General features: G+C 45.7%; 1 protein-coding gene across 6 annotated transcripts; it reads left to right on the top strand.

The window, feature by feature from the left end:
* The first annotated feature begins 822 nt into the window (after positions 1 to 822).
* On the top strand, positions 823 to 25,241 carry CFAP45 (cilia and flagella associated protein 45). Of its 6 annotated transcripts, none has more exons than XM_016139244.2 (12): positions 823 to 1,124; positions 6,251 to 6,346; positions 8,267 to 8,403; positions 10,323 to 10,467; positions 10,801 to 10,971; positions 12,117 to 12,295; positions 14,039 to 14,168; positions 17,667 to 17,813; positions 20,200 to 20,313; positions 20,908 to 21,101; positions 24,164 to 24,388; positions 24,740 to 25,241. In XM_016139244.2, exons 1-12 carry the CDS (start codon positions 1,122 to 1,124, stop codon positions 24,816 to 24,818), a joined length of 1,620 nt encoding a protein of 539 aa, XP_015994730.1. In that variant the 5' UTR covers positions 823 to 1,121; the 3' UTR covers positions 24,819 to 25,241. The 6 variants fall into 6 exon arrangements, with proteins under 6 accessions (XP_015994730.1, XP_015994712.1, XP_015994739.1 ...); XM_016139226.2 differs by having other exon boundaries at positions 824 to 1,124; positions 6,251 to 6,376; XM_016139253.2 differs by lacking the exon at positions 6,251 to 6,346 and having other exon boundaries at positions 997 to 1,124.
* Positions 25,242 to 25,255: the final 14 nt, after the last annotated feature.

Raw genomic sequence — 25,255 nt, 5'->3', positions numbered from 1 at the left:
TTAGCCAATCAACAGTGGAGTGAAAAATATACTTGGTCGGGTAGGAAAATTTGGTGAGAGTTGGGGCCTCCCGGCTGTGGGATTTAGTTCAATCTTGTTTCTGTAGACTGGGAAGTATAAGGGCTAAACCAAATTGGGAAAAACCCTAAAACTCCTAAAAGTCCCTTAAGAACAGTACATACAAACTGGGAAGCGTTATGGACATGGTTCCATAGTGTAGCGGTTAGCACATCTGTTTTACACACAGAAGGTCCTGGGTTTGTGCACCAGTGGAACCACAGTCCATGTTCTAAGGCCATCCCACCCTGAACAAGCAGAGATGTCTGATTTCGGAAGCTAAGCAGTGTTGGGCCTGATTAGTACTTGGATAGGAGATATCACCTAGGAAGACTAGGTGCTGTAGGCATAAATAATAAAAAATAAATAATAAATAAACAAATAAATAAAAACTGAGAAGCATTAAAAGGCAGGCTCCCTAAAGAACCTATTAAACTCTACCATGTGATTCTGAGATAGAGGTCTGAGGCCCACGTTTTAAGTAACTGTTCCTAAAACTACATACACATCCTCATGGACGGAAGTTCTTTCTTTGGGCCTACTCAGAGTCTCCTGTTTTGAAACTTGTTTCTTCTGATCCTGCTTGCTTCCCTGAAGACTAAACCCTCATCAGAGTTTGGCTTGGCATCTCACTTGGGCAACAGTAACCATAGTAACCTAAGTGGGGTGTCTAGGGAAAACGTGACCCTGGGCCTGGCTCTTCAAAGGGCTGTGGCAGTTAGATGCCCCTGCCTTCGACCCCTCTAGTCCCTTCAGGGTTCCTGTCTTGACCCAAGAGTTCAGCCAAAGCCAAAGCCGAAGCCGGGAGCGGGGCGCACCAGAGAGGACCAGTCTTTCAGAGCCCCGGCTCCTGCTCCAGCATCTGCCTGACCGGTCAGAACACAGGGTTCGGGTTCCTGTGGCCACCAGCAAGCCGCCTCGGACAGCCCCAGCAGAGGGCAAAGGCGGGGCCGAGGGTGGGGCCTAGGCCGCGGAACACGGGCTCTTGGTTACTATGGCAACACGTCAACACGCAGCGCCTCCCTGGCGGTGCGGAAGGCAGAGGCAGTAGAGGCGCGGCTGAGATGGTGAGTTCCCGGGTGGCAGAGGAGGACCTTAGGAGGCATCTCAAGGGTCCTGAATTGGGTCGGATTTCTGAGCCAGGAAAGTGGGGGAGTTGGAGGAGGGCAGAAGTTGGGTCAGGCTCAGGATGTCTGGAAGGCCCAGGAGCGGGGCAGACACCCCACTAGAAGACGCAAGGAAAGTCCTAAGGAACTTCTTCCTCCAAAAGAAGAATTAAGGGCGGGGTCGATAGGGATTGAAAGCATGCAGTGGTGCTGAGCCTGGAAGTTGGGGAGAAAGGGATGTCTCAGCCTTTTCCCCTTCCTATCAGGCTGGAGCCTCTATGGGCTGGGGACTGTAGGATGCGACAGGGAAAAGCCACTGGTGAGGAGGCCAGATACCAGGTTTTAGGTACTTGTTCTGCCACGAACTAGCAGAGTGACAACAAATAAATCACATAATATTCATGAGCCTCAGTTTTCTCTTCTGGGGCTTGGGTCACGCTGTACTCACTCAACAAACAATTGTAAATGATTGAATGAGGAGAGTACCAGGTGTGAAAGTCCCTGGAGAGGGATTGGGGCTGATCTGTCCAGCTTGGGGTCCCTGAGATTGCAAGGGTCAGGAGGGCTGAGAAGGGCAGCAGACTTGGGAGGCATTGTGCAAAGGACCTCTGGGCCCCAGTGAGGAGTGTGTTGGTCGCTGAGGGATAATGGAGAGGGACAGAGGATAGGTGTTGGAGCCTTGGGTTATTGGAAACAACCTTAGAATTTTGGGGGGGCATACTAGATGGCAAAGGTGGTACCTTGGGTACACTGGTGGACATACTTCATGCCCAGAGGTGACACTGATTTTCTGGGGCTCAATAGTTCAAATGCAGTCTCCTCAACTAGAGATTTCAGAAGAGCTTTGTTAATTATAAACAAGTCTTCAGAAAAGAGCTGTTTTCCTCTTCTGAGGACTCCCTGTGGCATTGCAATGGAGTCCCTTTCATTAAGGCACTTATTATGCGTATTGTTCCAAGCTCTCCTCAGTGCCTTTCAGGGTCAGTGGTATACATCTGTCTGTGAGGGCCTAGTATCACACCTGGCATCTAAGGGCATATAGTAAATGTTAGTTTTTTTGTTCTCCATTTTTAAAGCTTTCATATTTCTAAGCCAAATTAATCAGTGAGTTGTACCTGGACTAGACTTGTGTACTTCTCTGCACCCAGATCAGGGATTCCCTGTCCAAAGGCCACTCAGGGCAAGGGTTTCGCCTGCTGACTGAGCACTTCTGAAGTCCCATGGACAGGACCGGGCATAAGGGCACCTTTGAGAAGCAGCAGGCCAGATGTGTGCAAGTGAGTGTGTGTGCATATGCATGTGCGTGTGTGTGTGTGTGTGTGTGTGTGTGTGTATTGTATGGTGCTGCTTACTAGCTTTTTAGAGTGGAGGAATAGGGAGAGTTGGTGATTGCGGGAGATTCACAATTACGCAGACCTCTAGGACTCTTAAAAACAAGGAATAAGTATATCCTCAAGAAGGAGAGATAGACCTCAGTTCTGACTAAGATGTCTTCAGATGGCATCCCACAGAAGGCCAACCTGGTTCTATGTGAGGAAAGAGGTGAACTGAGTGGATCACTTAGTGAAAGACAAGGCACCTGCTGCCTGGGCATCCCCACCTCAGTAACCAAAGCCTACGGTAAAAGGAAGCAGAATCAGGCCAAGAGCTTGAAGCCTGAATTTGCTAGCTTGCAGGGAACCTATATGCAAAAGAGGAACGAGATCCAGGGTGGAGAGGACATTCAGAAAAGGACATGCCTTCGTCTTTATTCAGTTGACAGGTGTTACAGTTCTATCTGAACATCCTGGGTCCTGGGACAGAAAATGCTGCAGTTTTTAAAGGACTGGACTCTCCTTTGTTCAGAGTTGGGGCTTCAGGCCCACTGTTAGGTTTTGTTTTCAAATAAAAAAGGTTTTTTTTTTTTTTTTCTTGATCATAAAGAGTTACCTACTCATTGCAGAAAATCATTTAATATAAGGAACATCTTAAGATGATACCGCTTACCTGAAATTAAACATTTTTGTCAACATGCTTTTAGTAACACGTTCTGGGGGCATACCTTCATACAAACATTTTTATAGGGATACTTACATTTTTTAAATAATCTGGTTTTGTTAAAACAACATGTTATGGAGATTATCTTATGTCAGTGACTAAGTCAAAATCATCATCGGATTGATCAGCTAATCTTACTGTATTGGAGTTTCTCCCAGAACCCTGAGCAGTGGCCAAATTTTTGTGCTCCTGGGGTGGGCACGAAAAGGGAAAGGGAGTCAGCTAGGTCTCCAAGATGAAAATATTAAAGCAGGGCTGGCATCTTTATCTGTCCCTAATCCTCATCTTTCCCAATCCCTCTTGCCTCCTCAGTTATTAATACCGATTTTTTGTTTTTTGTTTTTGTTTTTAATCAGCTCTCTTCCTTTTCTTCAAGAGCTACCTGCCCCCCTCGTCCGACCCCCCCCCCCCCGCCCCGTCCCCGCCCCAAGGGCTAGACAGGCTTCCTTCTAGACACTGTTCAGCTTCTTGAGGACATTTATTTGGTCAGGCAAGAAATAAAACCAACCTTTAATCTCCTGACAGGACTTCTCAGCTACTGCCTTTGGCCCAGAGGGATCTAACTTTTCATTTCTGCTTGGTTCTTCACTTTTTTTTCTAGCATTTTTACACAGTGACCTCTCTAATCCTTCTTGTTAGTCTTGGCAAGATGATTATTCTAACCCTGGTGGATGGCTTGTGGCTTCAAAGTCAGCATTCCCCATTGAGGTTTTCTCAGCCATCCAACCCCAGAGCTTAGTGCTTTTCTCTGCCTTGCCCAGTGTGGCTACTTTTCTGTGGTCATCTGTTTTCCTTCCTCTGTTCTGACTTCAGGGCGCAGACAGTCGAGTATCTCTTGGATAATTTTTTCTTGACCTGGGTACCAAGGGTGCAGGAAAGAGGTGATCTGGTCTCAGCTTTGAGGAACCCACAGTCTGATGGACACCTGAGCACATGGGGAAATCCTGCAGGAACCCTTGAAAAGAAACGAGAAAGCAAATGCAAAACAATAATAATACTTTACATCTGTACTCCAGCCCTTTCGCATACATTATTTTCCACAGTGCAGGCTATACGTGATATGGAAAATGTGGAGTGGTGGAGTGACCTGCACTCAGGCAGGCACATTCCAGAAAGGCTTCCATCTCAGTCTAGTCTGCAGCTCTTAAGAAGTTGTCTTGCTTGGTTTCATTCATTAATTTACTATCAAATGCGGATTGAGCTCCTATTATGTGTCAAGACCTCATCTTTTCCCTTAATTATGTACAGAGCTCACTCTACCCCTCAAGATCCAGTGCCTTCCACTTTCTCTAGTTATTCCCAGCGCTTACCCTCAGTTCCACCTATTGCAGTTTCTATTCATTTCCTCTTCTATTTTTGGTGTAAAGGGGAGCATTTACTAACCACTCACCATGAGTCTGTTATTAGGCATTCTCGGGGCTGCTATGTTTGCCTTTTAATAAATCTGAGATTTTCTGCTCTGCTCTATTGGGGCTGACTGAGGTTGTGAAGGGCGGTTCCCTCTGTAAGCCTATTGCTGGCTGTGCCAGGCAGTGAGGGACAGGGCACACAGCAGTCAGTGGTCCTTGTATGGAACAGAGCCAGTTGGAGTATACTTGCTCAATTTAGTGTGAAACCTAATACAGGTGAAACAGGTGCTGCTCATGGCAGATGAGAGAGAGCTTTCAAAACACACTGTCCAATGTTTAGTGACCTGGCATGCACAGTCCATTTCTCTGTCTACCCTTTCCCCTTGACAGCTGCTGATTCCAAGGCTTGGGAGACCCAATGTATGTAGCCCATTCTCCCAGGACATCCCAGCTTAGAGAACTGTAGGAATTGTGGGCTCCTGCAAAGTGAGAATTGGATTAAGCCTGAAGAAGTATCCTGTAGTCTTCACAGAAATTGTCTTCTGGAGGCAGACTTCTCCTCTGGGAATTGAGCTGAGGCTGGATGAGCTTTGGGAATGAGGTTGTGTTAATCAGAGTTCCTAGTCATAAGCAGCAGAGTCAGAACTCTGAGTTCTGAGAGCTGAAAGCTCATGGACTTTACACCATGGCTGCGAAACTAGGCCTGGCAAATGAGAACAAAGGGAAGAGTTGCAGCCAGAACAAAGGGCAAAATCACAAACCAGCACTGGTCTGTCGAGGACCTTAATGCTGGCAGCTTTGGCTATGGGGTGCTGCTACTGGTATCCTTATCACTGGGTATGGCTGTGACTGCTGACTTTGCCAGAGAGAATTTCCTTGTTCTTCTTGCATCACTAGTTTCCTATTCCTTGTCAGGCTTGCATGATCTGATTGGTTTGCTCGGGCTTGGAGGGCAAATATCTGGTGTCTTTAGCTTTGATGGTCAAAAATGAGCCTTGTCTTCCACAACTCATTAGATGGAACTCTCCAAACATAGAAAGACACTGGGCAGTTAAAACTGATTAGTGCACACTAAAGGGGTCCCAGGTGTGAAAGCCATATTATGGGGGATGCTATGCACTGGTTTGTCTGATCGTAGCTGGCGATCAGTCATCATTCATTTGCTGAAGATTATTAGGCACCAACCTTGTGCCAAGCTTTTCTATTTGTAATGTCCTATAGTCCCCACTGTAACCTTGTACGATTGTGGAGATGTGAAGGAGGTCAAATAGTATTGTCATTTGTGAAAGGGGCTTGGAGCTTAGGCAGAGAAGACTGGAGGTAAAGAGTACACTATACATTTCTGGGTAGATAAGTCTAAGTGGCCTCACAAGAATGTCTTTGTGGGAAATTGGGACTGGGCCAACAATGAGGTCATCCTCCCACCTCGTTTCTTTCCTCCATTCTTCCATATGGCATGATGACTTGGCCTTCTTCAAGTCAGGGACTACGGAAATGCTCCTCGCTGTGCTAGTGTGCCTGGTGCCTACCCTCTGCTTCTGTGGAGGTGTCCCTTACATTTCAGGTTTACCCAGGTGCTTTCCCTCGGTGCTTTTCCGCATATATCCCGACCCACCATGGCATGGGCAGGCTTAGTGTTTACCTTACTATTGGCGCAGATGGCACTCAGCACTCATGGCCCAATCTTTCTGCTTCTTGCAGCCGTTAAGCACAGCTGGCATCTTGAGCTCCTCCTCTACTACTTCCAACAGGTCGAGAAATAGGACTCGCTATCGGACCAAAGCCGTAAGCTCTGAGGTAGACGAGAGCCTCTTCGGAGGTATCAAGGTAACCCTCACCTAGTCCCTACAGGTAACTGTCACCTGGAGGCAGTGACCTGGACTAGTGTTGCTCAGGACAAGGCTAGCATGGAACATATCACCCCCTCTCCCAGATAACTCTGTGATGAAGACAGAGGGGAATTCTGAGAACCAGCTGTAGAGCTCTGATATTTAGTGGGGCCCATGTAAACAGGACACCTGGCTTCCTCTACCCACACAAGCCTCATGTCTGTACAGCATTGAAAATCTGTTGTAATGCCAGAGGAGAGGCTTGGCTTCAGAGAGCTTGGTAATTGCTCAGTGAACACTCCATGATGAAAACATTTGAGGGCCACTGGACTAAACTTGCAGACTCAGAGCGACATATTTACCCCTCTATCCAAGAACAACATCAAACACAATGTCATCTTCATTTCCCAGGTGCTCAACTAATACAACTTCTTAGCTATGGGAAATGAGCAGGTCTTTATTTGCAAATGTCGTCCTGGGTAAGAGGTTGACAACTCCTTTAGTCTAAGAAGGAGAGCTGGAGAGTTACTTGGAATAATCTTAGTACATGTTGAGTTAAGTAGGTGACAAGGAAGAGTGGCAAGGCTAGAAAGAGAATGAGACATGGAGAGAAAGGTAGCGAGAGATTAAGAAAGAAAAGAGAAGGGGAAGAAATATGCCAGTGGAGGCACAAATACTGGTGTGAATACCATGGGCAGTGGGTGGGTTGGGAAGAGAAGATGTGATATCTATTTCTGCTTCCCACTATCCTCATTGTGAGTCAAAGGGACTTTCCAGAGAGTTCAAGACAGGCATCTTCCTGTATTTAGAAGACCCTCCCGCTGCCACCACCACCACCACTCTGCAGCAGTTTTACTATTGACAGGGGAAAGAATGAAAGGAATGCAACTTTTAGTCAAAGCACAGATAGACTGGGAAATGGCCAAGTTCTCCAGGAATAGCAAAAGGAGCAGTTAGAAAAATGACTGTTGTTGGCCCTTTTTCTTTGGGCCTACTGCTGGGTGAGAGTCCAGGAACTCTCTCAACCAACAGTAGGGGGCAGAAGGAGCCTGTGGCATGACTGACTTGTGCCTACTTAAAAGCAGAGATGGGCACCAGGTGGCAGCAGCACTCTGGGACCTCTCCAAAGTGAAGTTCTCAGGACAAGAAGGACCTCCACTCAGGATCACAGTTACTGCCTTAATGACAAGTGGAATTCTCTTGTGTTCAAAAATTTTCTGAAATGTTTTGTTTTCTTATTATCTAACTTATGGTCAGAAAAATTTTTTAAAAAAGATACACATAATTCATATTCTTGCTAAATTCTAACTCTTTGACTTTCCTTCCACATTAGATTTAAGGGCAGGTCTCTACCAGGCCATTTAGCCATTTCTAACTCCCTCCAAATGGGCTTTTGGTGAGGGGGATCAAAGTAAATCAATCATTAGAAAAGATGAAAAGATATGAATATCAGATTGGAGTCTGCAACAAATTTTATTGCTTCAGGGCAAGAGTGTGGTCCAAGAGAGAATTATTTCTTCTTCCATAAGTCATAGAGGGAAGAGAACATAGGGACCTACAATTTTCATTCCTGTTAGGAATGGACACACACTAGCAACCCCCATTTCCCATCTGTCCAGGAGTATCTGCACAAGTTATTTAGAGGCCTTGTTCTCAGAAAAGCTGGTAATTACAGGACACATCTGGCTAAGTTCAAGTGCAGAGCACCGTGCTGTTTTCTCAGTGCCATGGCTACTCTGGGTGATCCTGCAGTCTGGGTCTCAGCCGGCCTCGCCTGCCATTGGATGAGGTGGAAGCCCCAGGAGAGGGGAAGTCTATACTTGAAGTTAGGACTGACCAGCAGGAAGTGGGGCGGCCAGCTTCTAAGCTATCCTTTCTGAACCCATAGCCCCTGGCCCAGATCGACAGCCCCATCGTGCTGCTCCGAGATAAGCATGCCATTCAGAAAACTTTCGCTACTCTGGGCTGGGACCACAAGCCAGAGACCGTTCAGCTTATCACCCGAGACATGGTTCGGCAACTCATGTGAGTATCCAGGGCTCACACCCTGCCCTCTTGTCTCAGCCTGAACTTCCGCTGAGGGCCTGTGCAGGAAGATGGAGAAACTCACCTGGTTTCATTGTCAGTCAAGTCCCTATTTTTTTCCTATTCATTTTCCCTGTTTGTTTCATGTTTTTCCTTTTTCTTCATCTTGGCGCCTCTGTTTCTCCCCCTCTTGTATCTATTATTTCCATTACCTTTGGTTCCCAGCTTCTTTCTCTTCCCTCTTTTCTGGCTGCTGTGGGACCTAAGGAGCTGGTAGAGAGGAGGTGCTTAGTTGGTCCTCCCTGAGCCCCTGTTACTGCCTTGGTAAAAGGACTGGCCCACATGAGTAGCTTCCTTTTGACTGCATCAAGAATCTGAAGCAAAGGGAAACTGACCAGATGCCTAATTAGCCCCCTGTCTTCCCAGACTCCAAGGCCAAAAGAAGAAATTCTTACAGGCTCTCATGTTCTTTTGGGATTAGCTCAGCATGGCTTCCCCACCAGAGCTGCCCCCTTGCTTGGTACCTTTTGTGGAGTTTAGGTCTCATTCAGCAGTATGAAATGAGCCAAAACTGTTACTTGTTGATTTAGCCCTTGCGCTAGTGCTTTATTCTCTGAAACTATTCTTCCTACTCCGGCCCCACCTGCTAAAAAAAGCTTAAATTTCTAGAAAATACTGCCTGTATCATGAGCTGGAGAGGCACAGCTAGGACACAGCCTCAGGAGCACCATCTTGTCAGTCCTGGCATCAAATAGCCAGACATGGTCAGCAACCCTGTGACCACCAGTGGGGCCAGAGAAGTGGTTCCTTCTTGGAGAGGTCTAGTGCTGAGAACACATTGGAGATGAAGTTGCTGATTTCTTGTCAGGGCTACTGAAAGCCCACAATGTGCTGCCTCAGAGTCGGATCATTCTTGGGTATTCTGGGGTATTCCAGGCTATTTTGGGCTATGCTGCTCAGTGAACCATGAGATCTTGGCTAAGCCCTAAATCCACTCACTCGTTTGCTCTACCTTCTGGTCCTCCCCCCACACTAGTTTTATTAGATGAGTTTTCACTTCCTGCCTCAGACGTCTCATTGCCATATGCCTGTTAAATGGCCTCACCCAGAAGCAGCTTTATTCCCACCCCCTGCTTCTCCCGCCTCCATCTTTAATGTGTGTCATTTGTTTGTAATCATTATAATTACCTATTGGTTTGTTGAATGGTTGAGTGGCTAGAAAGGAGAGGTCTATAGACATGTCTCCAACTGTTGTTGATCAGACGTTTTAATTAATATTTAGGGTTCAAAGCTTGTCTTTGGGCTGGATGGACAGGGTATTTAGGTTTCTGACTAGCATCCATTTGAACCTGACTGGCGTCCCCTTGCCCTTTTTATGTCATCTTTGAGGAATAATCTATTTTTAAAGCTTAATTTGACAGCTTTGTGTTCTCACTCTGTACCCAGCATTGGGCCAGAGACTAGGCCACCATGTGGTTAAGACAGTTACCAAGTCCAGAAGGAGTTTGTAATCCAGCAAGGAAACAAGCCATGCCCAGCTGACTGTAACACGGACAGTGAGAGCAGAACATGGTGGGCTCAGAACAGGAGGTGGTCAGTTGGGCCTGGTGGTGGGGATTGGCATATGTGTACATTGAAGGGAAGGCCATGAATGGCTCTATAGAGAAGGAAACATGTAAGCTGGGTCTTTTAGAAAAAGTTCTTATAATGTCCCTTTATAGTCTGTGATGCTGCTTCACCCTCCTCTGGACATCTTCTCCCCATTGGACCCACAATGCAGTTGGCAATCTTTCCTACACTAGCCATGTTCATGCTAGAGGGTTGGCAATGATACGGGGAGGGAGGAGAGGAGAGATGCTTGTGGAAGTGAGAGCTTTCCCTTACTTCCTTTCCCTAACTTTGTTCACTCCTTGTGTCAGCGTTCCCACCAAGGATCCGTCCGGGAAATCCCTTATCATGAGCCCCGAGGAGTTTGAGCGGATCAAATGGGCATCTCGTGTGCTGACCAGAGAAGAACTCGAGGCCAGGGAGCAGGCCTTCAGAAAGGAGAAAGAAGCCATTGTGGTAGCTAAGCCCCCAAGCCCTGGTCTCAACAGGTGGGGGACAGAAGAGAGATATTTTGGGAAGAGGCTGGCTTCTCACAAGACTTGGAGCTCTAGTTAGGGGACCCTGGAACAAGGCTTGGATGGAGACATGCTATAGAATGAAGACCAGAAGTGGAAGTAACTGGGGAGCAAGGGGAGGGATGAAGATGAGTCCAGGCTGAGAAACTTCTGGGTTCTGATAACATGATGGAGTGAAGCAAAAGTCACATTGGGTCACCTGTGGTAGCCAGGCTAGTGCCCAAGACACAGCGCAGGGAACAATCTCACACTGATTTAGATTGGTCTCCTGTAGGATGCAGTGACCACACGCAAGAAGATCATGAAACAGAAGGAAATGGTTTGGAGGAACAACAAGAAGCTCAGTGAGCTAGAGGAAGTGGCCAAGGAGAGAGCGCAGAACCTTCTGCAGAGAGCTAACAAGCTGCGGATGGAGCAGGAAGAGGAGCTCAAGGACATGAGCAAGGTGGGGGCTCTGCATTTCTTCCCTCCTCTTATTCACATTCTGGGCAATATGGGATCCAGCTGGAGTTGGGTCAAAGAGGGGGGAAAAGTGAGGGATTGGTTGGGGGCAGGGGAAGGGAGGTGGGGGAGAGCTGTATCTGTTGTGTGGTTGCTGTGAGTAGAGGGAGGACCAGCTTTGCTCAGTGCTAGCTGTGTGACCTTCAGCAAGTCACTTGCCCTCCCTCAGCCTCGCTTTCTTTATTTGTAAAGTGAGGGTGGTAAAACTACTTGGCAGAATTATTGGCAGGATTAAATAAGCTAAAATATGGGAGAGGCTTTGCAAACTGTGGATTGATAAATAAATGGAGAGCTATTACTTTTATTTTTATTCCACTAGTTCAATTCTGGCCACAGAGGGTGGTACAGGCAGTAGGGTTCTTTTTGAAGTGCTTTAGCTAAGAGCATAAAGACCAGAGGCTCATTTGAATTGTATTTTGTTCCTCATTTGCATGTGGTTCACTTCCCAACCAAATGAAAAATGCTGCCTTCCCGACCCCTTCATCTACAATTTCTGTCTTTCAGGTAAATCTTCTGGACTTATACCTCATTTTATTTTCCAAAGCTTTTACTTCATGGTTCTTATTGATGGCACTTGGTTATCACCCACTTCTGTGTCATATTGGGCTCTTCTGGCTTAAAAGATCTAGTGATTTGGCCTCTGCAAGAGTGTTTTAGTTTCTCTGAGGAGTGGAACAGGGGTCTTAACTGGGGTCTTTGGGTCCCTAATGGGAACCATAAGCCTCGGAAATTTCATGGAGATTTTGTGTGTCCATACGTAAGTGAGTTTTATGGAGAGGAAGGTCAATAGCTTTTATCATATTCCCAAAGAGTGACCCATGATCCCTAACACTAAGACTCAGTACCCTGAAAGATGCTACTCTGGGCCTCTACTTGCACAGACTAGCACTTGGCAGGAGCCGGTAAGGGGAAGGGAAAATATAAGAATGCTCTTGCTTTTCTGGGCTTGTGAGCAGCTATGTGCATTTCCAACACACTGGTACTACTCTGCTCCCAGTTCTCCCCGCTCCAGCTTTCAGACCTCCATGGTGCATTTCTCCCTAACCTCACCTCCAGACCTAGTGCCACACTTTCATCTTCACTCCCCAGATTATCCTCAATGCCAAGTGCCATGCCATTCGAGATGCCCAAATCCTGGAGAAGCAGTTGATCCAAAAAGAACTGGATGCAGAAGAGAAGCGGTTGGATCAGATGATGGAGGTGGAAAGGCAGAAATCCATTCAAAGGCAGGAGGAACTGGACAGGAAGAGGAGGGAGGAAAGAATCCGGTAAAGAGGTGGTTTTCACATCCCCTTTCTGTCATTTTCATGTATCTTTAGGTCCATGTAGTCTTTCACTGAGGGAAGAGATGAGAAATGGCCATTATCATCATCTGTTATTATCTCAAAACCTTTATGAAGTGATTCATAGAACCACAGAACTTCCTAAAGCTTATTTCCAAGATCATAACAGGTGCTTCACAATCTGTCCTCAATTCAGCCTCATTTCTCACCATTTCTTGCCATCTACTCTATGCTTTCCCCTATTCCCCAACATGCAAAGTATTGTCACAAGTTCATGACTTTTTGTTGTTCATGCTGCTTTGAATACCTTTCTCTTTCCTTTCCTCTGGAAAACACTGTTTTTTCCTTTAGTATGTAATTTTGCTGTCACCTCCCTTGAGAAACTCCCCAAACTTCCCTAGGCAGGGTTGATGGCTCTGTCCTCTGTGTCTCATCACTGTGTTTATACCTACACACCACTTCTTGTATTGTGGCTCTCTAGTCTGTGTGCTCTCAGAAGACAGAGTCCCTGTTTCATTACTTTCTTTAGCACCTGGGCCTAGCAGAATGTTTGGCCCTGTAGTAATTACTTAACACATGAGAATGAATAATTTAGTTTTTTTTTGTTTTGCAGAAAAGTACAAGACCCAGAGCATGTAAGCTATAGAGTAATAGTGTCCTATATTTAGAACACTAATGATTTAATACAAGAATTACCTCTATAAATAGTATTAGTACCACATTGAATGGCAGTTCTCTCTCTCCATCTGTGTTCAGTTCTCCTGTACCATTCATCTCTGGAAATCTAGTAGACTATAGCAGGCTGCCAATAAAAGTTTAATGCCTAAAAATGGCTTTTCATCTTCTGCATAAACATCTCCAGTTGAGGAAAAACCTTTGCCTCATTAGACAGCTCTAATGATTTGAGTTAGTCCTTGTACTGAGTTCAAACCTGCTTCCATGTAACTCTTACTCATTACTCCTGTTTATTTCATCTGGAGTCATGAAGCCATTCAGGTGCTCTATCTGAACATGAATATATTCTTTCTCCTAGATTCTGAACCTAATCGGCATCTTCTTTCATTTTCCCAGCCTTTACTCATATATCCCAGGGTCTAGGGGCTTCCTAGTTTATTTATATCCCAATACACCTAGAGAGCCATGGGCAACACTGATTGTGGAATCTGGTTCCTCAGACTCAGCCTTGTCTACCAGCAGGTGACAATAACAAATTGTGAGATAGGATATAAGAAAGACAGTTAGAAAATTAGGCGTGGAAAGTTGTAGGGGATGGCAAGTACACGGGGTGATAGCAGAGGCATTGGAGGAAGGATAAGTCATGGGCTTTTGAACTCTTGAAGCTCTGTGAAGCCAGCATGGGATCCCGTTCCCTGTGATTACTCTGGAAAGGCTTGAGGGGTGGTAGGGTTTCAAAAGTTCTTTACACACTGAAAGGGAGAAGAAGAAGGTGCATTATAATGTTGGGTGTACTCTTGGGAAACATATGAACAAAGGGAATATCAAGAGGGGTGAGACCTGGAACCAGGAGCTCGGAAGAGAGAGGTCTGACTCCTTGCAACCCCTCTGGGGAAAATACTTTGGTCTGGGTTCAGGAAGCATAGCAATGTTCAGGGCACTTCTCAAATTGTTCCTGTCACACTTCCCATCGTGGGAGTTATTTGGGAGGAGTTTGGAACACAGAGACATGGACCCTCAATTTCTAAGACACTGTGGCCTTGTTCTCTCCAGAGGAAGACGGCACATTGTACAGCAGATGGAAAAGAACCAGGAGGAGCGATCATTGCTTGCAGAGCAGCGGGAGCAGGAGAAGGAGCATCTGCTGGAGTACATGGAGCAGCTCCAAGAGGAGGACCTCAGGGTAACGGGGCTGTATAGATATGCCAACTTCTACCAGCACCAGCAACAAAGACTTACAAAAATTGGGGGTTACAGGGTGTGGACTAATTTTCTCAGGTACATGCCCATTTCACAACATCATCACCATCAACTTTTTATTGCCATATTAAACATTTATTTGCCATGCTGTGGATCGAGACTGTACCTGCCTCCCTGAGACCTGGAGTCCAAGACTGAGATATCCATGTGAATGGACACATAAAGGAAATACGTGGTTGTGTGCTTTCTACAAATAAATAGAGAAATGTTTTATAGTCTTCCCTCAATTATCTAGGGACACTACACATTATGTAGAAGAACAGTAGCAGTATCTTAGTTCCAGGCTCCCTGCTGTTATCTCCTTCAGAGTACATAACATCCCAGTGTCATTAATTGTGTCGAGGAGGCAAACTTTTTTCCTGGTAGCCTATATAAAATTAGTAGGCATATCCATTGCAGAAGAAATGATGACATACTGGCCAAAACTAAGTAGATTTAAAATAAAATCCTGTTCTAGTTGCCTTATCTGATTTGTTGCAATATACAAAGGCACAGTCAGAGACATGGCAAGCATTTGGAGCATTTATTCTTTTTTTCCCCTTCCATTTTTTACTTTTGAAAAATTTTTATACACAGACAAATTAAAAGAATTGTACCACACCCATCAATGCCTCACTGATTTAATGATTATTAATTTGCCTTGGTTGCATATTTTGTTATTGTTAAACTATTTAAAAGTAAGTTGTAGATATCTTGATACTTTGCTGCTAAGTGCTTCAGTCTGCATCTCTGAAGAACAGACATTCTCTTATGTGTCAACAATACCATTATTGCATCCCCCATCAAAAAATCAAATCCAATGATTCTATATCATTTAATATTTAATCCACATTCAAATTTCCCCAGTTGTTCCCAAAATGTATTTCGGTTGTTTTTTTTTTTCTAAACCAAGATAACTCACTTAAGTCTCTAGTCTGTTTTGATCTAGAAGAGTTCGTTCGTTGTTTCGTTCCTTCGTTCTTTTGTTTCTTCATTTTTATAAAATGGATATTTTTAAGGATCCAGGTCAGTTGACTTGAAGAATTTTCCACATTCTGCTTTGTTGGTTATTTCCTCATAGTGCCATTTAACTTCTGGAACATGTATGCTTTTACTTCTCTCCTCCTCCCACATGTTCATGGATGATTGAGTTGTCATCTTCCAGTGCATTTGATGGTGGTGAGTTTCGGGGGGCCCCTGAATGGTCTCACAGATGGCCTTATAATTATGAAGGCTTCTCAGAGCACCTGAGGTGTGGAAGGAAGATCACTTGTATGGTTAGGGAACATGAGGGGACATGTAGCCTCATGTTCTGTTTTGAGAAGGGGACCAACAGGGCCAAGAACACAGAGAGACCTGGCTAAGTTCCTGGCTCAGGAGAGAGAGGGAAAGGGCCAGGAAGGAGGAGCATGGTGCAAATATGGAGGGAATGGGGTGAGAAATGAAGGCTGAAAAATTCTAGATTTGGGGGAGTTGGAATTGGTGAGCTCACTGAGAAAATTCCAGATGTCATTGAGCCAATACTATTATACTGATGTTGTGTCATTGTCATTTTTCTGTCCTTCTAATAGGCACTCCAGAAAGTATAGTTAGACAACTTGAAGGTAGAAACCAGTGTACCCCCAGCTTAGACTTGCCTTATCAGCTCAGGGTGGTGCCAGGGCAGCTTTCCCCACCTTGTTAGCGGGGTGGGGAAGTGTGAGGGGAGTTCATCTGGCGTTGCTTTGGAATGGTTTCAAAGATGGGAAATGGGGACGAACCTTTAGTTGCTTGGAAATGAGATGAACCAACAAAAACAACAAATTAAAAAGGAAATAGGCAAAGAAGTAAGAAAATAAATACATGATTGTATATATGTCATAGATCAGAGGTCAGTGGCTTTTTTAACTTTAGTGTTAATGGAATTATATAATGCCTGGGGTACCAATGGCAGGCCTGAAACTGGGGGAGGAAGGTAGAAAGGGGATGAAGAAGGTAGAAAGGAAAGGAATAAAAGGATTAGGAGGAAAAGGAGTGTGAGAGCTGGAGTGGCAAAAGGGGAAAAGTGGATTGTGCAAGGAGGTAGGTATGGTGAGGATGAAGGAAAGCCAGTAACCATGACTCAGGTGCTACATGGACATGGCTAGAGGTAGGCAGTGCTGTACTGATCTGGTTCAGAAGACTTCCTGGAGGAAGAGCCCTGAACTAGGCAGTGGGCCAGGCTAGGGGAGAGCCAGTAGAATTGCCTTGGATGGGTCAGGGCAGAAACTGGACTGAGGAGGAGCTGGAAGGCCAGGGAGGGGTTTAAGCTTTGAAAAAATGGAAAGAGCTGGCAGGTGGGGTGAGTTGATGAGTAGAAGAGTTTGAAGCAAGGAGTCCAAGTTTGACTGGGGGGTATAGGGAGGCAGCTGCACAAAATTCAAGTGTCCTTCCGCTATGGGGCCTAAGAATGTGCTCTGTCTCAGAAGTGGTCTGATTACCAGGTGCTTCCAAAGGCTCATGGCTGGGAAAGGCTCCTTTCTTAGAAGGGATCTTTTAATTCAGGGTCACAGTGCTCATTGTGTTTCTCTGTGTCTAAGATTTATTATTTTTTTCCTCACACTCCACTAGCTTTGGTCCCTACTTTCCTTCCTCATTTAGCAATAGTTCATTGAGTATTTTCTGTTTTCCTCTTATTGGGCAACATGTTGTTGGATAAGAGGCAGTGTGACACATGGTCTCTGTCCTCTGTGACAGAATGAATAGACAAGAAATCCATGGGATCTATAAGGCAGTGTATAATTAAATCTCATGAGATGCGACACCATCTTAAGTGCAGAGATTCAGCAATGAAGAGAAAATTGAAACTTGGGGCAATCAAGATTTCCATAGAAGATTGGAAATTTAATTCAGACACACCAGGTTTCGAACTTCTGGCTCTGAAGTGTATTAGCTGTATGGCCCTAGGCAAGTCACTTAAACTTTGGGCCTCAGTTTCTTCATCTGCATGAGAGAAGTAACAAGGGGTTTTGGATGTATTTAGGTGTTAGATATAGGCTAAGTGCTCAATTAATAGAAAGTACCCAATTAGAGTAATACTTATTATTTAAATCATTACTGTTCTTGACCAAAAGTTCGGGTTTAAATAGGAGAAGGAAATTAAAGGCAGGAGGAACATACCATGAACGAAGCCACGGGGATGGGGTTTAGCATGACATGTGGGAAACACTGATTAGAATTTAAAGAACCTGTACTTCCTGAGAGTCTATATAGATCAACAGGAGCCACCACAAAGTCAAACTGGATGAAGACTGCAAAGAAGCTGGAAGAGGTCATTGATGACTCTTGAAAGAGCAGCTTTAACCAAAGATAATAATGGAAGCATTTGTCTCCCTGCGTCTATCTGTGTTTCTCTATCATATTATGCCGGTACTTTTTGGTCTTGTTCCTTTCTACTCTGAGGCTCTCTTCCTTTTGCTGGCAGGACATGGAACGAAGGCACCAAGAAAAACTGAAGATGCAAGCTGAGATTAAGCGCATCAATGATGAGAGCCAGAAACAGAAAGCAGAGCTTCTGGCTCAGGAGAAGCTGGCAGACCAGATGGTGATGGAGTTCACCAAGAAGAAGATGGTAGGGACCTGGTTTCTGATGTCTGGGACTTCTGGCCAGGAATGGAATGTCTTATTGAGAGAGGCAGGCTGAGAACTGAAGGAACTGCAATGCAAGGCAGCCCTATCTTCATTCTAAATTTCATGTCCTTAGTAGGGGCCTGGCTTTGTTTCCTCTTCATCTTGGTCAGTCCACTTGTTCATTAACAGAGAGTAGCCTGCACAGGACACCCAAAGTAGGCATTATTATTCTCGTTAACACCTTTGATTAGAAGCTGGAATGAGGTTCAGGTGCAGGCAGGGAAAAAATTGAAACTCTTGGTGGAAGTAAAGTTTTCTGTGAATCCTCATGAGTTGGATAATTATATCCCCAGTAATCGTCAGTTTCCCTGTAAATTTCTTGTGAAAATTTTTGTATTGGGCATCCTGTACTGGGTGCTAGCCTCAGAAAATAGAGCCTTCCCCCTATTGTGGAACCCATAAGAACAAATGTACCCTGGAGTAGAAGGCAATGCTTGCAACAGTTGCTGGGGGATGCAGCGTAGGAATGTGCAGACTCGTTTTGGGGCAAAATAAGGTGATGGAACGACTGGATCTGTGAACAGTGGTGGGCAAAATAAAGCTTTTAAGAACAGTTTAGATGGAATGAACATGGATTTATATGAAAAAGGAAGAAAGAACTCAAGACGGCAGAAAAATTATTCAATTCTATGTGTGCTGATCTTGTCTCCCCTCTAGTTTTAAGGTTTCATGATGACAGAGGGCATATCAGACTTCTCTATAGTAGTGAGTTTTAATGATGGACAAGGGGAAGGTGCAGGTATAATTTGAAAAGGTATATGTGATATACCTACACACTCCAGATGCAAACCACAGAAAATGAAGCTCAACAAAGCTTGTTGGCTTTCTTGTTGAATGCTGGGATATACAGGGAACAGAGTGAGAATGCAAGATGGGGGGAATAGATGGTTCGTGTATAACAGTGATCATACAAGTGCCAGTTGTTGAGTGCTTGGTCTGTGTACAGACTCTATACCAAGTGCTTCACACATATTGTTTCATTTAAATATTACAACCACCTTGTGAACCTAGTCACTGATTGAGTCAAAATGTCCTGAATGCTCCAGTGTGTGTCCAGTGTCAGACTAAGCTGAATATATCTGGACTAATACTATGTACATTGTATGGAACTCAGCAGCTACTTCCCTGAATGAGTGAAGGTGTTGATAATCAGCCAATCATGTGTTGGAGTTGGTGAACAGGTTATCTGGCTGCAGCAGAGCTTGATAGGAAATGAGGTGGTGAGATGAAGCAGAGCCGAGAGCAGTTGTTGGGATTGCTTTGAACCTTTATCAGAGCTGGAAGCATGGAATTATAAGGAATCAGCATAGATTTCTGAGCAGGAGAGGAAAATGTCTTGTCTTCATACATGGAGAGGACATTGGCAGGAGGAGCCGCAAGAGGCTGATGACTAGCAGAAGCATCAGGCACTTGGGCATGCCCACAGCCCACTGTAAGTATCCGTGTATATCACAAGCCCTTTCCTGACCTCAAAGTAGTCTCTGTTCTTGCAGCTGGAGCTGCCTCTTTTGAGCTAATTGGCTGCGAAAGCCTCCAGAGCTCTCTGCCCTGCCATCTAGAGAGACCTGCTTGACACATAGCCAGCGTGCACAGCCACAAGCAGGCACCACTCACTGGGCTACACAGAAGTCAGAGCAGGTAGAATGAGGGCCAAGGAATGTTCTTTATGGGAAGATCACATTCCCATTCAACCTGAGCTATTTTTATTAGTCTTATGACTGTCCCTGAATGGTTGTTGGGAAGCTGGGTTTGGGAAGCTTTTAGAGATATATCTGTTCTTTAAGAGAAGTAGCAAAGGGAGCTGATTTTGATGGTTTACTCTTTCAGTATCTATTAACCACTGTTCAAAGCATGTTGGTCATTTGCCAAGGACTAATGAGATAACCTCCACCTGTTGCACTTTATAAGACAGGCAGGGAGGCACAGTTGTTAACTTCTACAAACTTGGCCCGTTGGCCTTGCCGCTTGGGAATTGTGAAGTAGTTGAAGGAGTTTGAAGGCTGTGCTTAGGACACCTGTATTCAAATCCTGTTTAGTAGCCGACCAGCTATGCAATCTTGGGCAGGGCCCTCGATCTCTATGAGCATCAATTTCCTCATCTATATAATAGCTACCTCATGAGATGTGGAGACCCTCTGGGGTAATACAGGGGGAAGCATATGCTAATTGTTTTTTTATGTCTACACATTGCTTATCATTCTGCCATAATAGGGGAGTTCAGAGGTAATAGGGGAGATACTGGACAGACTGGTACAGGCACTTGGTTTCTCTCTTCAAGGCCGGGGCAATAGGAACTATTCTACAAAGGCTTTCTTTGTTTTGGACAGGCTCGAGAAGCAGAGTTTGAAGCTGAGCAGGAGAGAATCCGGAGGGAGAAAGAGAAGGAGATCGCTCGCCTGAGGGCCATGCAGGAGAAGGCCCAGGATTACCAGGCAGAACAGGTGCCTATTTAGCCTCTGCTTCCCTCCGCCTCTCCCACTCCCTTAACTATTTATTTGACAGCCTGTAAAATGGCCTCAAAGGTAGAGATCTGGAAGAGAGGATGCCAGTTATCTAGACTCCAGTCATCTGAGAAAGAAGGGGTGGGCCTGCCACCAGTGCCTATGGCAGCAAGGACTGAGCAGTGCATTATGTGCTTAAGGTTCAAGAGAAAGTTTTTGGCTGCTTCGTAAAGAACTTTCAACCTTAACCATTGAAATGTGTCACTAGAGGAAATGTGGTATCTCTATCATTAGCAGTTTTTAAAATTAGAAGCAATCGTGCAAGCATTTGGAGGTGTTTGAGGTATAGGGAAAGAATTGGGATGAGTGGGGTGGAAGGACAAGAATGGCCCCTCAGGGTATCTTTTGACCTGAAAGTGCTATGACAGGATTCCATATCTTTTTTCCTATAATAAGCGTGCTGCTAGAGAAATTCTCAGAGCTTCTCAAAGAAGGCTGTGTCGGAGTCTGTGAGGGAGTTTCTTCCCATAGGCACCTGGTTGGTTTGAGGATGTTTTGTTCCCTCACTGGTCTCCCCACCCTCTCCTTTTTCAGGATGCCTTACGGGCCAAGCGCAACCAGGAGGTTGCAGATAGAGAGTGGCGCAGAAAGGAAAAGGAAAATGCGCAGAAGAAGATGGAAACAGAGGCCAAACTGCGGAAAAGTCGGCTGGAGCAGGTGGCTTTCAAGGAGCACAGTCTGGCCGTCCAGGTGCAACGGGACCGGGATGAGTTCGAGAGGCTCCTTCGGTAGGATGGGCTGGGGACCTTGGGTTTCCTTGTGCTGTGGCAGGGTGTCCGTATTTGGTAAAGGAGCTTTCTGGCATGGCCATCGACAGATGCACATCTGCCTTGACTGGGTTGGTGGGGTCATTTTAACCAGAGGGGTAGTTGAAATATTTCAGACACTTGAGCCAAGAATTTTATGAGTAGAGAATTGGAGAATAGTGCCTGGATGTGTGAAGGAATTGTAGATTATTGGGATTATTTACCCTGAAGCCTTAAAGGTGTAAGTAAAGGTATAATACATCTGGTTCCTTCTGCCCAGCCCCCATCCCTGCACTATGTCCCCCAACAAGTTGGGGATGAAACTGCAGCAGGGAGTTGAGAAAAGATGGAGAGAAGAACTTCAAACACTAATGGCGTGAGTCATTAGAGTAGGGCTTTAAGGGAGGTCCTTGCCATTCATTTGACAAATATTTACTAAGCTCATAAATTCAAGGCTCTGTGCTAGGTGCTTTGGAGATATTAGAGATGAGTTAAACACTGTCCTTGTCCAATCATGTAGGAAGGAAGTTAGAGACTCATTTAGATAGACCTCACCTATATTTGTCCATGTCTCCTGCCTTGCCAGCTCTTTATTCTCTCTGTTGGTTCACTGATAATTCCAACACATAAGCGTTCATGTTTCTCACTATCCCTGTCCCCTTCTCCACCCCCAAAGCAGTCAGTAGTTACAGCTGCCCTGGTTTCTATCAGGCACAATCTGCTACTACCCGACCTGGCCCCTGGGGTATTCTTCTGGCTCTAACTGTTCTGTCCTAACTGGGAATGACTCCCTTCTTCCTCTGACTCAGACTCTATAAAATCAGATAGTTTTGAAAGGAAGCAAACAAAACAAAATTTGAATTGGCGGGTTGGGATGCAAAATTACTGAATTTATGCTCTGATAAATAGAGATTGATTGGTATAGCCCAGCTTCCTTGATCTACATGCTCTAGAGCTTCTCCTTGGTATGGCTTGTTAGTCGCATGCCAAGTCAGAGGCAGTGCAGATCTGTAGGAATCTCTACTTGTCAGCGGCAGGTTCCTGGTCTTTTATTTGACTGTGGATCCCCAGCCTGTCTCTGCTGGCTGTGATGCCTTTTGGCTCTATAGCTTTTCCTGCCCTCAAGGGTTATGCCGTGGTCTCTGGATACCTGGTGAAGAAGACAGCTTCCTTCTTCCCCAAAGGTTCTGCACCTGGGATCCAGACTGCCTTTCAGATATCTGCCCTCCCCAACCTCTATGCTCTGAATGTCTCTATTGCCTTAAGCAGGCAAATGTTAATGGAAATATATTAAAGTTCTACTTCTGCCACTGACCCATTTGTCTTGTCTTTGCTTTGTTTGTATGATGCATACATGCTAGCCAGTTATTAAAGCTAGACCAGCCTTTTGGAGAAGTTTGGTTTCACCTGTTGTTCTAGGTTGGCACCTAGAACTAGTGTCTCCAGGGCCTTGTGACCACAGTGGATGTCTTTGAGTGTTTGGAGCACCTCTGCCATAGCCAACATTTCCTACTTCAGAAGCACAACCTCCTGTATTACCTGTATATAGACTTCTTTCTTCTGGACAGAGGGGTTCCTTTAACTCTTGGCTTGTTGTCTAAGCAGAGATAGCTGACCCACCCTACACAGTGGTTCTTAAAAATGCATGGGGGCTTTCAAAAAGTATTGATGCCTAGGCTCCACCTCCACAGATTCTGGGGTGAGGCTCAGGCATCAGTAGTCTTTGAAAGCTCCCGGGGGATTGCAACACAGCCAGGCTCCAAGGTCACTGCTCTAACCCTGTGAAATGGCCAGGCTCTTTCCCATTCAAATTTTCAATTTGAGCCCCATCCCAGGAGCTCTCTAGTGACACATACAGGTGCCCCATTTCTCCCTCGTTTCACAAAATGTGAAACAATAGGAAACTGTTCTCTCTATGAAAAAATAATGGTAAGGCTAAAGGAGAGTCTTTCTGTTGCTGCAGATGTGTCCGAGCAGTAGAGATTTAGTATCTAAAAACAGAGGGGCAAGAAAGTCAGCAGTTCTCTCCTGGTTAGCTGAGAAGGCTCTGTAGTGGGAGTAGAATTTTAGGAGGTGCTTGCATGGCGTAAAAGAATTGCTGGGAGTTGAGCTGATACCCCACATATGATGCATCTTGGAAGATGGCTGGAGGGAAATGAGTAAGTGAGGTTTTGCTTTGGGTACCTTTGTTGGGATGTGAGTGGCCCCAGGAGAGCAGAGCAGGTGAGAGATCCCTGCCTAAGATGATTTTACATTTTGTTTTTTATTATGTTGAGGAAGACATAAGATGATAACTCAAGGTGGCCTATGACTGAATTTCCTCTGAGATGTGAATACATTCATCTGAGTTTTTCTGAGCCTATCTAGTCTACATTAGCCATTTTCTTCCTGATGTCAGGGTCTATGAAATATTCTTGTGGAAGAGGATCCTAAAAAGAATTTGGAGGGTTGGAGCAATTAGAGAACTAAGAGATATCAGGCTGAGTTCAGTCCTTCCAGCAACTAAAGAGATCTACCATAACAGATTTTACCACTTCCTTTAACTTCTTAAGCATCACTTTGTTGGTTTTGTAATGTCATCATTACTGTCCATGGGAAGGAAGAAAGGGAGGAAAGGAGGGGGAGGGAGAGGAAGAGAGAAAGAGAGAGAGGGAGAGAGATCAGAACAATTTGGAGAGGAGTTGTGCATTGTTAGAAGAGTAGAAACAATAGCTTCCAGGGGGGCGAGACTCAGGATGCATGGCCAGCTACATAATTTGAAGGGCCCAGTGAAAAATGAGATTGTGGGGTCCCTTGTTCAATAATTATTAAAAATTTCAAAAGAGCAACAGCAGAGTGCTAAGCCAAGCATGGGGGCCTTCTAAGCTTGCTGGTTGGGTGGAAGAAAGGAGCAGGTGCAGAGGCAGCCATAGAAAAGGGCTGGAATGAGGACATATGTGGTCTCTGTAACACATCCATTGGAGGAGGCTTTCCTGGGGGGGGGCGGGGCGGGGGTGGGGCGCAGTTCAGCCCAGCTCATTGCATAACCTGTGTCCCTCCTCTAGGGCTCAGAGAGAGCAGATTGAAAAGGAGAGGCTGGAGGAGGAGAAAAAGGCCACAGGACGCTTACAGCACGCCAATGAGCTCCGACGCCAGGTGCGTGAGAACCAGCAGAAGCAGGTGCAGGACCGCATCGCTACTTTTGAAGAGGGCCGGCGCCTCAGAGAGGAGGCCCAGAGGCGGCATGAGCGCATCGAAGATATCAAGAAGAAAAAGATTGAAGAGCTGAGGTGTGGTGTCATCCCTTCTTCCCCAGCTCCTCTCCCCTTCCCCAAGGAGATGGCATGGCAGACCGGAAAGCTGGAATTCAGGGATCAAAGGGGTGTTATTGAGGTGCTCAGGGATGTTGCCCTCCTAAGGGGGCTCCAGCAGAAAGCTCTGGGACTTGGGTCTTCCTGGTCCTCTGGGAACTGCCTGGCAGGATGCTGGAGTCTTGACGGGAATATGTTTGAAGAATGGATTGTAAGAGCGGGCTTTGAGGGTATAGGGCCCCAGGTTCTGTAAACCCACCCAGAGCCCACTTCCTGCTGTCTCTTCTCTGGTTCCACCCTTACCTTATGCTACCTCTGTTTGTCTGGCAGAGCTACCGGCCTTCCTGAAAAGTATTGCATTGAAGCTGAGCGCAAAGCTAATATCCTGCCAACCACCTCTGTGAACTGAAGTGCACCTCCAAGCCTCTCAGATGTTTTCAGGGAAAGGTTCCACCCAATCTCTGGATGTCCATGACTGCTGCTAACCTAGATATTTTATAGTTACAGATTAAACCTATTGTACTCCAAGGAACAGCTCATCTCCCTTGTGTGGGGATCAGGCTACTACAGGGTATTGAATGTGGAGCAAAATTGGGTAAAGGAGACCTAGGTTTTGAGTGGTGTGATGCTCAGGGCTCAGCAATGGAAGGATGCTCTCCAAGATCATCTTTCTAAGCCAGGTGGACCCTTTGTCCTGGTGCCTCATGGCCTTTTTGTGACTTTCTGGGATGCTGTCATCATGTCTGTTTTTAGCACAGCCTTGTCTCTGCCTCCAGTCAGTACCCAGCTCAGAGGCATTTCAGGGCTGAGGCCAGGAGCTAGATGCTCTCAGGGAGGGGGTGGGTG

Source organism: Rousettus aegyptiacus, unplaced genomic scaffold, assembly GCF_014176215.1.
Source record: "Rousettus aegyptiacus isolate mRouAeg1 unplaced genomic scaffold, mRouAeg1.p scaffold_m13_p_17, whole genome shotgun sequence".
Classification (NCBI taxonomy): Eukaryota; Metazoa; Chordata; class Mammalia; order Chiroptera; family Pteropodidae; genus Rousettus; species Rousettus aegyptiacus.
Note: the sequence above shows the minus strand (reverse complement) of the source record. Positions and strands in the feature narration are given on the sequence as shown.

What these genes read in the sequence shown, in the direction of transcription:
- CFAP45 (XM_016139217.2), top strand. Translation starts at nt 6,224, where the DNA reads ATGGCCCAATCTTTCTGCTTCTTGCAGCCGTTAAGCACAGCTGGCATC. An exon ending in GCCTCTTCGGAGGTATCAAG is followed by an intron (nt 6,377 to 8,266) that starts GTAACCCTCACC and finishes CTGAACCCATAG; the next exon opens with CCCCTGGCCCAGATCGACAG. An exon ending in TCCAAGAGGAGGACCTCAGG is followed by an intron (nt 14,169 to 17,666) that starts GTAACGGGGCTG and finishes TTTTGCTGGCAG; the next exon opens with GACATGGAACGAAGGCACCA.